Genomic DNA, 15056 nt, shown 5'->3' with positions numbered 1-15056 from the left:
CAACTCCCTCCTCAGGTCTCTGAGCCTCGATGTGGGACTTGAACCTTGGGGTCCCTGTGGGTGGGGGAGTTAGGACAGCCCTGCCATCTCCTTCCACCAACACTGACCCAGCTGTGCCAGGTCCTGGGGACGTGGCCGAGAACCGGACAGGGTCCCAGGTCCCCCAGCTGCCATTCCCAGGGGAGACAGACACAACTGGGAAAGAAATCAGTTCTGGCGTGGCTGTCTTTCTGACTGTGGCAGATGCCGTGAGTGAAATAAGGTCCAGTGCTGTCCACCAGGGCCCGCCGTGCCCACTCACAGGACCTCGCGTCTGTCCCACAGACACACCACGCAAGCTCCCATCTCCTCCCCCAAGGGGGTCCCCAGCACACTCCCACCCCTGGCCCCATCCTGCTTCGTGCTTCTCAGTGGTTACCCTAGGGTCACCTTCCCCTTGTATGTGATCTGTCCCTCTCACCAGAACATCCCTCAGGACCCTTAATACTTAGAAAAGTGCTCAGCATACAGCAGATCCACAACAAAGGATTCTTGGATAAATGACTGACCGAATGAACGAGGAAGTGGCACCAGAGTGGAGATCTCATCTGAGAGAACAGACGTGCAAAGCACCAAGGAAGGAAATTCTAAGCAGAAGGAGCACCCAGTGCAAAGGCCCTGGGGTGGGGAAGAGCTTGGTCCTTTGAGGGACAGAGGAGGCTGGGAGCACAGCAGCGGGGAAGCAGAGGCAGGTGGGACAGACCACGCGAAGCCTTGGGGCGGGGAAGGGCTGGGTTTTTACTCCAGGGCAGCGGGGAGCCACCGGAGCACTCCCAGCACAGAATGGAGCGCACAGAATGGAGCCCGCTGTTCACTTGTGCGTGCCATTGCTGCTCACGGGCATTTCTCTTCCCATTACGGCGAGTTCCCCACCAGCCAGCTCAGCCTGCACTTCAGACACCAGAAATGCAGGGGGACAGACTCCCCCAAACAGAAACACCCCACTGGAGAGCATGTCAGAACCACAGAGAGAGATGTAATTTCAGTGACACGATAGCTTTGTCTCCCCACAAAGACGGGGCCTTGTGGACAAGCCACACGCTGACAGCACTTGGGACGTCACAATTCTTCTGGGTCCCAATCCAGATGGCCTCCGGGAGTATGGGAGCCTGCCCCGGGTGCCTCGCAGAAGGGAGTGGCTGCGAGCACGAGTGGGCACTCATTGGTGGCCGCTGACGCAGGGACGGGAGGGGAGTCCGTTCTCAGCTCGGCCACCTCCACAGGTGCCTCTCCTCCCCCGCCATGCTGCCCCGCCAGCCTAGGCCGTCCTGGATCAGGAGGGGAAGGTGGGCGCCTCGGCCAGCGGGCGCGACATGCTCTGGATGGCCCACTGCAGGATGCCGTCGAAGGAGTGCTGCAAGACAGAGCAGAAGGCAGCGGCTCGGGGCCCTGGCCAGAAGCCCCAGGGGACAGCTGTGCTGACCCCCCACATCTGGCCACCCTGGCCTCCAGGGTCACCTGAAATCATAAACATTGTGCATGAAGACACCATCCAACCGGACCCTCCTATGCAGAGGTGGGGAAACCAAGGCCCGTGGCCTCACGGGACATGTCAGTCGAGGGGACTCCTCATCCAGTGCTCTTCACAGCATCCTATGAGCCCAGGGCACAGCCACCACGGCTGTTCTGCCTCCTGAGGTGGCTCCCTCCCAGGTGGAGAGGCAGGGCCAGCTCCTTCCCTCACTCTGCTTAGGGGCCTGACGATCCAACAGGACTGCAGGGGTCATGGGAAGACCCAACATTCCAAGAGAATGGGGGTGACTTGCACCCAAAGGGGCTTGTGAATCTGTCCCCCATTTCTCTGACCGTATCCGGAGACCCGGCCCCTCCCAGAGCTCCAGTACCTCTGGTCACCTCTTGCCCTCCAGGGGTCCTGGGGGCTCTACAGACACCTGCACAGACGGGGCCCACTCATGCACGGCCCGCCACACAGGGCAGGGCCCCCATGGTCAGCTGGGATCCCCGACATGCCACACTGGACACCCGAGGAGGACAAGGGTTGGCTACTTGAGTTCTGGAAACGACTGGAGGAGTCTGACCTCCTATCAACAGAAGATGGGGCCTCTAAAAGCCACAGTTTCTTCCCAGCAGCCCCAGTTGTCCATCTTAGGGTGGACGGGCCTGGGTCAAGAGGGGGAGTGAGAGATGTGCCAGGGGCAGAGGTTCGAGGCAACCACCCCACACCCGGGGACTGTCGTGGCCTCTGAGTCTGGCTTCAGTGGCCCCGGTGCTGGGGTTCTGCAGGGCTGGCCCCCCATGTCCAGGCCCCCAGGACCTGTGGGCTGGCTAGAAGGGGCCAGGGGCTCAGGGTCTCCCCTTGGCTTGTTTGCTCACACGTGGAGGGGCCAGCACCACCCTGGAGTGGTGTGGGCCTACTGTGCTCAGTATGCCCAGAGAGGGGGTCTCCTAGCCACTCCCGTGGCTCAGACGCTGGCTGCTGGGGGCGGGGGGAGTGGAAGAGGAGGACCAGGTGTCACCCCCACCAGGTGATGCATTACCTCGTTCAGGAGGGACTCCAAGTCATCCCTGTGCAGAACGGGCTCGTGACCAGCAGAATCGTCCCCCACCTGGAATCCGGGAAAGCGAAGAGGTCAACCCAACTTCCACACCCCCGCTGGGGACATCCCCATGGAAGCAGGAGTCCCTGCAGAGGCAACAGGGCCTTGGGACCGGGTGGCCTGTGCCAGGGCAGTGGGGGAGCTGGGGTGCTTCTCCGGGCGGGGCCCTGAGAACTGAATTCTCACACCTAGCTTCCGGGCACAGAGCAGGGTGGGCGTGAGCAAGCTTGGGGCTGCCTGCCCAGGGCTCTGCCAACTCTGGAAGCTGGCTGCCCAAGACTCCCCAGGCCTGCCAGGCTCCAAATGCTGTCAGCAGCCCTCTGGGGAAAGCCGGGCGACTTAGAGAACCAGCTGGAAGGGACCCTGCCCCAGAGAGGCAAGTGCCTGGTCCGATGCCAGCCATTCAACCATCCAACAAGCATCACCAGGGCCAACCGTGCCCCTGGGCGAAGAGCCGAGAAGGGAATGAGGCCCCAGCCTCCCCGGCTGGGAGGGAGAGAAGACCACACTCAGTGGAACCACAAGAAATTGCAGGGTTTGTAGCTCAAAACAGGCAACTGTCAGCACTTGCCCCGGGGAGGGTCTGATAAACACAGGCCCTGCAAGGTGCTGCCAGCCCTGGGCGCCTGAAGGAGGAACACAGCTCCGGGGTGTGGGGGGCACTCAGGAAAGGGTCTGGGGGCCACACCCACATTCACTGACTACCCCTGTGGAAGGGGGCCGGGGAGGGCCAAGAGGGGCTGGAACTTTTTACTCTAAAATGACATTACATGTTACATCCAATGGACAGAAACGGATCTTTGCTGTTAAGAGAAAACAACCCAGACATCAAGGGAGGGAGCATCTTCTGGAGGGAGGGCCCCTCTCCTGGGAGCCAGCCCCACAAGGCTGCCTGCAGTGGAGGCACGTGAGCAGGCTTGGGCACGCAGTGCAGACAGTGGAGATGATGAGAGAGGCTTCCAGAAGGAACAGGATGTGGACAGGTGTGAGCCATGCCAGGTGGTCCACTGGAACCCCCTCGTGGGTAGGGCCTCGGTCAGAGGCTCATCCCCAGTGCCTGGTGCCCTGTCCCCACATAGTGTGTCCAGGGAGGATGAGGCCGAACTGGAAAGCAGGATGGGCATGCAGACATCGTAGGACTAATCACCACCCCGGGGCCCCCAAAGATTCTTGGGGGACAGGGACATCGTCAGAAAGGGCCCTGATGTGGGCAGTCAGGGCAAGACATGCCACCCTGTAGAAGCTCCTGAATGGGGACACAAGGGACCCCCCCCATGTTCTGAGGAAGCCCCAGGATGACGGTGGCTCCCCAGCTGGGGCCTTGGCCCGGTTTCTTCCTCCACCAACACATGAGGACGGACTACCTCTCCTGAGGGGCTGCCGGCTGCAGGAAGGGGCTGGAGAGGGTCTCCTCCCCTGGCCGCTGGAGGATTGGGGGCCAGATTACACAGGGGTCACACTCGGTCATCCAGGGTGGGTGCTCCTCCCGGGTGGAGAGCCTCCTTCCTTGGCTCCCCTCACCCCCATTCATACTCCAGGGATCAGAGCTGGGGGGGGGGGGACGGATGAGGCAGCAGTTTAGGGGAGCTGGAGGAGGGTGCCCTAGGGGCGTAGGGGAGCTCCGGGCATAGCTAGCTTAATTGTGAGACAGACCTGCATCCAACCGGGGGCTTCATAGCCACCATTGCTTCCGTGGGTTTCGTTTTTAAACAGATGTAAATTATCAAAAAGGAGTCGATTGAAACAAAGATACTGTATTTAAATCACCAACACACGGTCAGGGGGTCTGGTGCAAACCTGCGAAGCTGGACCCCCAAGTCTCCCCTGGAGATGGGCTCCGCCAACCCCACCCCGTGGGGCCACCCTCACCTGCGCACCGGGCGCCGCGGTAGCACCGACCTTGGCGGGCCCGGCAGCCGAGCGGGCGGGGCTCGGAGCAGGCGCCCCCTCCACCGGGGCCAGGGCAGGGTCTCCGGAGCACGATCTGCAGCGCAAGACCGCCCTGTGCAGACGGAGGAGAGGCTGCGGGACTGTCTGGGCTTGGCAGCGACAGGCACGGTGGGTTGGGGTGACCCACCCCCTCCGTCACCTCCCTCCGCCCTCAGCCCTCAGCCCTCCGCCGGAGCCTGGCGCTCACCCGGACCGAGCGCCCGCGGGGAAGTGGCAGCGCCAGTGGAAGGCAGCGGCGCAGTGCGCGCACCGCAGCACGTCCGCCCCGTCCCCGCACACGCCGCACCGCGCGCCGGGCGCAGGGCCCTGCGGGACAGACAGCGCGGTGACCTGGGGCCCTCTGCCCTCTGCCGCCCCCTGACGCCGCCGGGCTGGACGGCGGGGAGGGGCGCGCCGGTGGGTATCCGCAAGGTGCCTCGTTGTGGCCGCCAGACAGTGGGGCCCCCGATTTTGGGATCCTGGCCCCGAGGTCAAGGGCGCCCCAGCACCTTTGGGCTGCAGCCGGGGGAAATGAGGTGTCCCGACCTCGCTCCCCCTTGGTGGGCCAAGTCTCCCTCCGGGAACAGGCTGTCCCAGAACAGGAGGGAGGGGCTGAGGGACCTGGGGACTTCCCATCCGCAGGGCCCTCCCGGCCCTCTTCACTGTCCTGCCTCTCTGAGGGGTGGGCTGGGTGGGGGTTTCAGGAGCAAGGAGAGAATCCGCTGGGGTTCCTCCAGGGTGCCCTCCTCCCTCTCCTCCCCCACCTCCTGTTCTGGGCCTGCTCCTCACTGCACCCAGCAGTGTCCCCTCCTCAAGGCCAGTCTGGTGACCCCTAACCTCCCCCCCTCCTGCCGGCTAACCCCTGTCCCCTTTCTCCCTGTGTGGCTCGCTGCCCTCCTGTTTCAGGTGCCTCTGGCTGCCCTAGGCCGTGAGCATCCTGAAGACTGCCACCTCACCAGCCCCCACTCACCTGCTGCCCCTCAGGACCCACACACAGTAGGGGTCGCAGGGCCGAAGAGTCCAGCACCGGCAGGGGGGCTGCAGAAGGTGGGGCCAGCAGGTGCTTGTAGGTGACAGCAGCGTCCATCCCGGCCGGGGGCTCCCTGGGTGGTCCCCTAACCTCTTCTCCTGTCGACCTCAGTCCCAGGAGGACCTGGAACCAGAGGTCAGTGCTCAGAGGGGCCACAGGGCATCCTTGCCCAGCAGCATCCAGGGAGTTAGTAACTGCTGGGACCCTGGGAACCTGGGTGGGGTCTGGTGTTGTGGGAGGCATCCCACCCTGGGGTCAGAAAGCCATCACGGGCTGTCAGAGTAAATGTTTGCTATATGCCGGGGCTTGTGTTGTAGCCCTCACATCTCTGCTGCAACAGAACGCTTAAAACATTTCTGGAGAATATTATCAGTGGTCAAAGTGCGTCCCCATGTGGCCGACAGAGCCGATGCCCCCATGAGAGCACTGAGAAATGGGGCCACTGTAACAGCGGCTGGTGGGGGCTGGTGCCCCTCGGCCCTGAGAGAGAAAGCCACATAGATGTGGCCAGGCCAGGGTGGGGGTGGGGGCACACGCTTCCATGGCTTGGACAGGCCCGACCCACAGGAGCAGCCAGGGGGCAGGACTCCAGACTGACGGAGGGCCTGGGAGGGGGCCTGTGCATACCGGGGTCTCAGCAGGCGGCTCCTGAGGCTGGGTCTCCTCTGCCTGGGCCAGGTCCCTCTGGGGTCTTCCCTGGAGGCAGCTGGTGCACCTCCAGGTCCCACTGCTCGCGTCGTCACCAGAGAGGGACATGCAGGGCAAGGCAGAGGGGGCAACAGAGTCCCAAACCCGTCACACAGGGGAGGCCTGAGGGCTCCTCCAGCCCACCCTTTCCTTTTATAGATGGGGAAACTGAGGCTGGGGCTGGGAAGTGGACAAAGCCCCGTGGAAGGGCCTGCCCGGCCAATCAGCAGGAGCCCAGGATGCCTGCTATTGATCCCTGGAGCTGTTCTGATGCGTGTTCCCAAAACACGCAGCAGCCGGTGCCTGACTCTCATGGGCCTTGCCCTGCATGGAGGGTCTCCCTGGCTGGGGTGTCTGTGTCCCTGGGCCCACCCCGCCATGTTTCCATAAAGGGGATGGTGCCCAGCACAAGGGGAGACGGTCAGGGCAGGAAGGAAGAGAATGGAAGAATGACAGGCAGTCTGTGTCCGCCGGAGCTGACCCATGACCCTGGCTGAACCCTCTCATTTTAGTGGTGCAGCATCTGAGGCTCAGAGATGTGACCTGGTCAAGGTCACGCAGCAAGCTGAGGCAGGGCCAGTGCCAGAACTCCACCCAGGCACTCCCCCACCACACAGACGACCATGGCCTGTGGGAGCCAGTGGTGGAGGGCAGGGCTTGGCGGGCCGGGGGTAGGGGCACCAAGACGCAGACTATGAGGGCTGGCGCTGCGCGGAGGACGGGCACCCACTGGCTCTTGGCGGTGCAGCTCTGTGGCCTCTGTGCTCCCCAACCCTGACGTGGAGTTGGACCTTGCTGGGGGGTGGGGGGCCAGCTGCTAGTGGGAGTTTGGGCTGAGGAGTATGGGGTGAGATGGGACGCGATGGCCTTTCTTTGCCTTCGGCCTCCATTCTGCTTCACCACCCTCAGGGGCCCCGCTGGCCAGGCTGGGAGGATAGTGTAGCCACATGGGGAGGTGGGATGGGGAGACCCCAGGCCCACTGCCCAGCGACCTGAACCAAGGCCCCCTCCCAGGCGGGCCTCACTTCCCCATCGTGGAACGGAGGCTCTCTGGGCAGCTCCCACTCATGGTCTGTGGATGGAGGCAGCCCTGGAGCCGGGTGGGGTGGCCTGGGTGCTGCAGAGGTGACGGGTGCCAGGCTCACCTGGGGATCTCCTGGAGTGGTGGGGACAGGCAGGCCAGGTGGAAGGCCCGGGGGCAGCCATCGCAGCAGATGAGCTCCCCGCCGTCCCGGCACACTGCACACTCGTCCTCGTTCTTCTGACGCAGGTGAGAGACACGTGCGCTCCGGGAGAGCCCGGGATGGGGTGGCCCCCCCCCCCCAGAGACCCCAGAATGGCTCCGCCCGCCAGCAGCAGTGTCTCCCAGGGGCACCCAAGCCCCTGAAATGCCACCTTGACTGCCTGCTCCCCAGGTCCCCAAGACCCCTTCCATCTCTGAGACTATTCCCACACAGACTGTTCCCAGCTCCGTCTCCCTTGAGACCAGGCTTTCAGAAAGCCTGGTGTCCCATGGGCACCTGTGACTGCACACGCACCCCCATGTAGCCCCCTCCTCATGGGGCAACGGAGCGCAGGCCCAGCCCTGTTTCATTGGCCCAGGGCACCTGCCGCCCCCTCTGCCGGAGGCCTTCACCCTGCTTGTGCCCCTGCCTGGACAGTGCCCACCCTGCCCCCCAGATGCCACCTCCTCCAGAAGCCCCCCAGACTGCCAGGCTGGATAGCCCTGCACAGCAATGAGCATGCTCATTGTAACTCCCCCCGGAGCCCGCCAGCCAGAGAGTTCCTGGGACAGGCGTGGTCCTCCTCCTGGTGCCCAGGGCCCAGCACCGTGCCGGGCACAGAGGGGTCAGGGTCTGCAGCTGGTTCTGTTCATTAAGAAACAGTGCTGGGAGCCCAAGGATGTGCTTGACGCTGGGGTTCCCAGCTCCCAGCAGGGACCACCACCCCACCCACACACGGGGCCAACACCCTGGTTTGAAAAGCCTGGGAGGATCTCACATTCTCTAACTTATTGGAATGGTTTCAAGAATTGTTCATTAACAGAAAAAAATAGTATTAATAAAAAGGCTCCACCCTGTGAACAGAAGCTCAGGCCTCTGTCCTCGTCACCCGATCGAGTGCCCTGTTCAAGGGGCAACGTGGCAGAAGGACCCAACCACGGACGGTGGGGATGGGGGCTCCTCCCGTGGTCTGGGCGTTACCTGGTGGAGCTGGGGCTCACTGGGGAGGGCAGGAGGGGCCAGGACTCTGCCCTGCTGGCCTGCCCTCGGATCGCCTCCACCCTGCAAGAGGAAGAGGGAGGGTCACGCGGAGTGGAGGCAGCCAGGGCAGCGAGGAGCCCCTTCAGAGCAGCCCCCAGCCCCCAGCAGAGCTCCTGGCCCAGAGGCAACGCCACTGCTGCTGTGTATGCTGGGGGAGGGCCTCCCCAGGGCGGCAGGGGCATCGCTTACAGGAGCAGCCATCTGGGGCCCCTTGGCTCGGACCAGGGTCTTCAGGCCGCCGCTGCGAGTCTTGTTCTTCCCCCCACCGGGGTCTTCGAACTTGCTGGGAGTGTAAAACTCCCCCCCAACCTGGATGCACTTCTTGGAGCCCCCTGGGAGGAGATGCTGACTGGCCCCTGCTCAGCTGCGCTGCAGGCCCAGGCCAGCCCGGCGGGCCACAGAGAGGCTGCCCACTCCACAGCTTGCTCTTCCGTCTCCCCCACCCACCCGAGTCAGGTCTGGGGCCGGAGTCCTGGGCACAGGACTCTTCTCTGCTCGGGGCCTGTACTGGGTGAAGCATGTCCACCTAGAATCTCAGAAGGAGACCTGATCTGGAAGTAGGGTCTTGGTAGATGTAATTAGGATGGGCTCACACTGGCCCCTAAGTCCAATGACTGGAGTCCTTATGAGAAGAGGACACAGAGACACAGCGGGGAGGCCCTGTGAGGACGGAGGCAGAGGCTGGAGTGATGCCACTACAAGCCAGGGGACAAGGGTTGTCGGCTGCTGCCAGGAGCTGGGAGGCAAGGAAAGATTCTGCCCTGGAGCCTCCGGAGGGAGCACAGCACTGCCCGCACCTGGATTTTGGAATTTCTGTTGTTTTAAGGCACCCAGTTTGTGGCACTTTTTATAACAGGCTTAGGAAATTCCTGCAGGTGAGACCAGGACCCGCGTCAGCTCCCAGGGGGCCGGCTGGCCCTGGCTGTCTTCAGGGTCCCCAGCTGGTGCCAGCAGAGAGGGTGGAGGAAGGAGGTGGTGCAGGGGACAGGGAAAGAGAGAAGGGGCCGGGGCGGGTGCAGCAGGCTGTGCTGCCCAGAGGGTCCATCAGTCCAGGCCTGCCCGCAGACCTCAGAGGCTGTGAGCCAAGACCCCGAAGGGGCCCGTCCAATGGACGGAGGAGATGTAGATGTGGCCGTGGACCACCAGCCTCTCAGAAGGTCCAGGGCCTGCGTGTCCAGGCATCCCCACCCCCTCGGGGAGAGCCAGCAGAACTACTCAGGGGGATGCCGTGCCTTGTCCACCGTCCCGTCTGCTCTGGGGCCACCAGGGAGCTAAGGGGGGACGTGGACCCCTGGCAGCCCCCCTCCCCAGCACCGTCTACCTGACTCAAACACCTGCTGGATGAGGATCCCCTCCACAGCCCCACGGGCGCCCGGGACGTCCCCAGAAGACATGGCCACGGCTCTCTGGACCGAGGCGGACATGGTCTGAATTCCTGGGGAAGGGAGCACCAGACGGGGGTCCCCAGTCAGGAAGACGGCCCCTGAGCACCTCCGCCGGGGACGGCGGGGAGCAAGAGGTGCCTGGGTGCAGAGTCCTTCCTTCCTACCTCCCAGGGCACACAGACAGACAGACAGCCCACATGTACACGCAAAGACAGGCCGTGGGAGTGTGTGTGTATCTGTGTGGTGTGTGTGTCTGTGGTGTGGGGGGTGGTGTGTGGTGTGCGAGCCGACTGAACACAGTGGACAGGAATGAACAGGGACCCAGGGCGCGGCCCTGGGTTGTGCTGGGAGGAGGTGGAGTTCCAGAGCCAGCCCTTAGGTCAGCACCAGGTGACCACAGGAGGTCTCTGAGGCCCCATGCCCTGGGGCAGAGAGGGGACAGAAAAGGGCGAGGCTGCATCCAGGTGAGGGACCAAGGAGGATTCTCTGGAGGAAGCAGAATCTGAGCTGGCCCTAAGGGCGGGGACACTCAACCGGCACAGGTGGGGTGACCCAAGGCGTCCCCTCCTTCCTGGTGTGGCTGTGCAGCCAAGGCTTTGGGGTGAGACGCCAGGCCAGCACGGTCCCAACTCCCACGACGTCCCCCTGGGGCCCCTGACCCTGTAGCAGGGGAGCACGGGCCTGACTCACCGTTGCCCAGCGGGAGGCGCTGGGGCTCTGCGTTGCTGTCTGGCTTCTTGAGGGGCTTGCCCTTCCCGTGGGAGCCTGCGGGGGGAGCTGCGGCAGCCTGGCCGTCGCTGCTGCGGGGCCAACGCCGGGGCCAGCAGGCAGAGGGAGAGCACCAGGGCGGGGTCTCCTGAGCCCCCGGGGTCCCTTTGCTTTCCCGGGCTCTCGGCTCTGGTGTCCCATCAGTAAAAAGGAAGTAACACTCCCCTGCCTACTTTACGAGGCCCTGGGGCAACAAGGGGCCACAGGCTCCCTCAGGTGTCCATCTAAATACCCAGAGGGGACCTCTGCAGCCCCCACCAGGCTGGCTCCGGGAGAGGGGGTGCGACAGACGCTCCCGGGGCCAGCTGGGGAGGGGATGTGGTCAGGGAGTGTCAGGCTCCCTGGGGGGATCTGTGACCTCACCAGCTCCTCAAACTGGGTACCTGGGCTGGAGGTGCCCCTCGGGGACAGGGCGGTCAGAGGGGCGGCCCGCGGCTCCTCCAGGGCCTTCCTCTTGGTGGGGGGCCTGGGCAGCAGCACAGGGGCCTTGGGGCCGGCCGGGGGCTTCCTCCCCTTCCGGGGCTGGCTGAGGTCCACATCTGCAGCGCGAGCAGGAGCGGGGCGGGGCCTCATGAGCAGAACCGACACCGGGCAAAGAGGGCGGGGCCTCGGCCCTCTGCTCTCAGAACCCAAGACATCCTAGGTGATGCCCAGGGGCTCCCCAAACCCACACCCCCTCATCCTTTTCCTCCTACAGTCCAGCTGGGGCTCAGTAGGATGACTCCAGCGGCCCCAGGCCCCCGGAAGGGAGGCTGAGCCCTCAAGGACCCGGGCCCCAGCCCAGCCCCCACCTTTGGGGAAGCTGTCTAGGATGGGCTGCAGCCGGGCATATTTCTCCAGATTGAAGTCCTTGAAGAGAACCCTCCAGAAGTCCAGGATGACGGCTGCGTCTTGGGTCAGGAGCCAGGAGAGGAGCGCATGGAAGGCCTGCGGGCAGCCCTCCTTCTCCTTGAGACGCAGAGTCTCCTGAAGCAAGAGCGGGGAGTAGGGGGCTCCCTGCCTCCTGCTTCCCCGGTACCCGACTCCCCGCTCCACTATGGGACTAGAGAGCAGATGCCAACCCAGAGGGGGCTGCTGGAGACATGGGCACCCATGTCCATCCCTTTGGCTTGGGCCAGGCATGGGGGTTCTGGGGTGTGGGGTACTTGGAACTCATCTCTGGGGATCATCCCCTGCCTTAGACGGAGGGTTGGGGAAGTGGATTGAGGGGGGCCTGGGACTTGTCCTGGAGACCATCGCCTCGTCTTGTGGCTGGGGCCTTGGGGCCAGGGGAGAAGCTCTCACTTGTCCTGGGGGCCCATCCCCCTGGTTCGTGGGCGGGGCATAGCGACGGCGCAGGGGCGACCGGGGCGGGGAGGGGCTTTGGGGGCGGGAGAGTCGGGAGGGGCGGGGCGGGGAGGGTTTGTCTGGAACAACTCTGCCGGGACCCTGCTCCTGGCTCCTGGGCGCCGGCTTGGCAAGGCTCGGGCGCGTTGGGGGTCTGGATTGGGGCCCACCTGGAACTTGTCCTCGGGGACCACGTCGTGGTCGGCCAGCGCGTGCAGCAGCGGGAAGGCGCTGTCCACGGCCACGGCGATCTCGGTGCGGTGCAGCCTCAGGAGGCGGCGCAGCGACGCATCCCCGCCGGCCCGGGCCTCGCTGGCCATCGCGGGTTCTGGGGCGCGGCGCTGGGGGCCCCCTCTCCCCGCCTGGGGTCCCGCGGCCTCTGGGTGCCGCTGGATTTGCGGGTGTCCGGGCCACGTCTGCCTCCTGACCCTCGCGCTCCTCCTGCCCCGCCGGGCACACCTGGGCGGGCACCTACGCGGGGCTGAGCAGCCAGGCCCGGGCTCTGATATACCAGACTCCCCACGGAAAGAGCAAAGGGCGCGCTGCCCTCGAGCCAATCAGGGCCGGGGGAGCTTCCGGAGGGGCAGGAAGGGAAACTTCCCTGTAACTGAGTAAAGAGAAGGTCTCATCCACCCGCCAGCCCCCATTCGGCACCTGCCAGCAGGCTGTCGGCTTTTCTTTCCTTTGTAAAGGAAGCTTCTGATCCCTCAGTGAGGTGGCTGGGACCCCTCTCAGTTCCCAAAATGTGGTCCTGGCCTGCATCCCACAGGGCCCTGTTCAAATGGGGGAAAGCCAGGACAGATGCCCTTAGCCTCACCCAGGCCAATGTCTTGGGCACCGGAAGGGGTTGTCCGGGTGTCCGGCACGTCAGAGAGACCAGGGCAAGAGGCCACCATGGGACTGGGTTTGGGCAGGGTCCCCGGGGGGGAGTGGGCACAGCCCCTGCTCAGAGTCCCAGGCCTGAGGCTGTAGGCGGGTCAGACAGAGGGGTGCTCTGCCGATGGAGGACGCAGGCTGTGACTAGCATGTGTCAGTGGTACAGCACTGGGCGCTGCCTGGAGGCTGTGTGAGGCTGGGAAAGTCGTTTCCTTTCTCCGAGCTGCAGTCGCCTCACCTTTAAAATGAGCACGTTTGCTGGGGGACCCCAGTGCAACCTACTCTGCTTCCTCCAGGTGTGTTAGAAAGTCAAGCTTCGAGAAGGCAGCGGACCCCATGGGCAGACATGCCTGTGTATGAGCCAGGGAGCTCCTGTGTTTGTGGGGCTCACAGCCCAGGGAGAGGCACCCCAGGACCCTTCCTGGGGCCTAGGCTGGGGGATGGCCTAGCCTGGAGGGTCAGAAGCTCACGGGGGAGGTGGGGAAGGCTTCCCAGAGGGAATTGCAGCAGAGGTTCCCAGGTCCACGTGGCAGGAACAGCATCCTGGGCAGAGCATGCGCAGGTGCACAGGACCCAGGCCTCCAAGAATGCTGAGCCCGTGGTCCAGCAGGGTGTGGCCTGGGGGCAGGGGGCTGCGCAAGGGCACAGAGGGAAGGCCGGTCCATGGGGTCAAGCAGGAAATAATCTGGTCAGGCTTGTGTTAGAGAGAGAAGCTGGGTGCCTGTGGATGAGGCTGGAGGGTGAGTGCTGGCTGCAGGAGGCCTGGGGACAGGGGCAGCACTGGACTGGGATGGGCCACATGGGGCAAGGGGAGGGGAGGCCCGATTGGACCCATGACCAGTTCATGGGAGTGTCGGCAAGATTTCTCACGTGTGTAGCCCTTTATGTTTTATACTGAAGTGGGGGTTCATGGTGGGGAGCTGAGGGTCCCCCCTGACATGGGAACCCTGTCTTGGTTTCTCCCCTGCTTCCAGGCCCGGGTTCCCTGAAAGTTCAGTTCTGGATTGCTCCAGGGGAGCATTCTGGGGGTGTTCAGAAGCAAGCCCGGGGAGGGTATTGACGGAGGGGGAGAAGTAAGCTCCATCAGCCTGGAGTCGGGGACAGGGAGAAGAGGTGAGGGGCCTGGGAGGTCATCATCTCAGAGAGCCTGGACCTGCGTGTGGAGCTCTCAGTCAATGCAGAGTCAGAACAGGCTGGCTGTCCCACAGAATGTTCTGGGGACTCTGACCCAGGGATGGGGCCCTCGCGCTGCCTGCCTCTGGGGCTCCGAGCCGGCTGGCTGCAGAGCTGTGGGTGGTGGCCCAGAGATGTGTGACTTAGGGGCCTTCCCAGCCCGTCCTGCACTGTGCCTCCTGCAGACACCCAGCGGGACTCCGGAACGGGACTGCCCACTCAGAGTAGCATCTTCTTCCCTGCCCAGGCCGGGCAGCTGCCTATCGACCTGTCCTGCTCTCTCCTGCAAGTGTGTATCTTCTGTAAAAAGATGAAAGGAAGCGCAAACCAAAATCACTCCTAAACCCCATGCCCAGCTGGCTTCCGGCTGTTGGGGAGTGCCTCCAGTCTCCTTGCTCATGTGGGCAGGGGTCCCACGAAGGTAAAGTCACTTCACGTCACATCTAAAGGCCAGCAGGCTCTGAAATTCCCACACAAAAGCACCCAGGGGTTCCGGGGAACCGTGCTTCTGGCTTTAGGGGGTGGCCAGTGAATGCTGCTCTCCCCTGGCTCAGCGACCCTCTCCCGTGAGCCTCGCTACCTCCAACGTCACTCTGCGCCCAGTGGAACTTGTCCCCTGGGTGGCTGAGAGGTCATCAGGGGATGCCTTAGCCCCAAGACGACTGGTCAAAGGGAACTAAAAACTGCCCAAAGATCAAAGTCTTTGCTTCACCTGTGTAATCCTCGAAATCCTTGCAGGTGTACGTGTGTCGCCGGCCACGCCTGACCACTGCGGCCATCACTCAGCCTCTCTGCAGATTAGCAAACAGGCTCCTGTAGAATTTCGGACTTTCCGCCAGGCCGGGGGTTTCCACGGCAGCCCCTCGCTGCAGGCGCCCTGGAGCTGCAGGGATGCGTGGAGGTGGCCTTCGAGAGCCACGGAGGGGCCGAGGGTGAGGGCCCAGCCGGCCTTCAGCTGGGTCTCTGCCGTCATGGGGTTGAGTCTCAGTTCCTCCAAGAGGCACTGGGCATAGCGACATGC

General features: G+C 63.8%; 1 protein-coding gene across 3 annotated transcripts; it reads right to left on the bottom strand.

Annotated features, from left to right (window-relative positions):
* Window positions 1-995: 995 nt before the first annotated feature.
* Window positions 996-12512, bottom strand: AIRE (autoimmune regulator). Of its 3 annotated transcripts, none has more exons than XM_023630273.2 (14): window positions 12157-12512; window positions 11452-11626; window positions 11044-11199; window positions 10583-10657; window positions 9829-9942; window positions 8697-8839; window positions 8448-8528; window positions 7389-7504; window positions 6184-6283; window positions 5497-5679; window positions 4735-4853; window positions 4467-4599; window positions 2538-2606; window positions 996-1393 (listed from the first exon to the last, which is right to left on the bottom strand). In XM_023630273.2, exons 1-14 carry the CDS (start codon window positions 12304-12306, stop codon window positions 1313-1315), a joined length of 1695 nt encoding a protein of 564 aa, XP_023486041.1. In that variant the 5' UTR covers window positions 12307-12512; the 3' UTR covers window positions 996-1312. The 3 variants fall into 3 exon arrangements, with proteins under 3 accessions (XP_023486041.1, XP_070108214.1, XP_070108213.1); XM_070252113.1 differs by having other exon boundaries at window positions 4497-4599; window positions 12157-12453; XM_070252112.1 differs by having other exon boundaries at window positions 7389-7501; window positions 12157-12453.
* Between the last annotated feature and the right edge of the window lie 2544 nt (window positions 12513-15056).

Source organism: Equus caballus, chromosome 26, assembly GCF_041296265.1.
Source record: "Equus caballus isolate H_3958 breed thoroughbred chromosome 26, TB-T2T, whole genome shotgun sequence".
In the NCBI taxonomy this organism is placed as follows: domain Eukaryota; kingdom Metazoa; phylum Chordata; class Mammalia; order Perissodactyla; family Equidae; genus Equus; species Equus caballus.
The sequence above is the reverse complement of the archived record's forward strand: the minus strand, read 5'-3'. Positions and strand labels throughout refer to the sequence as shown.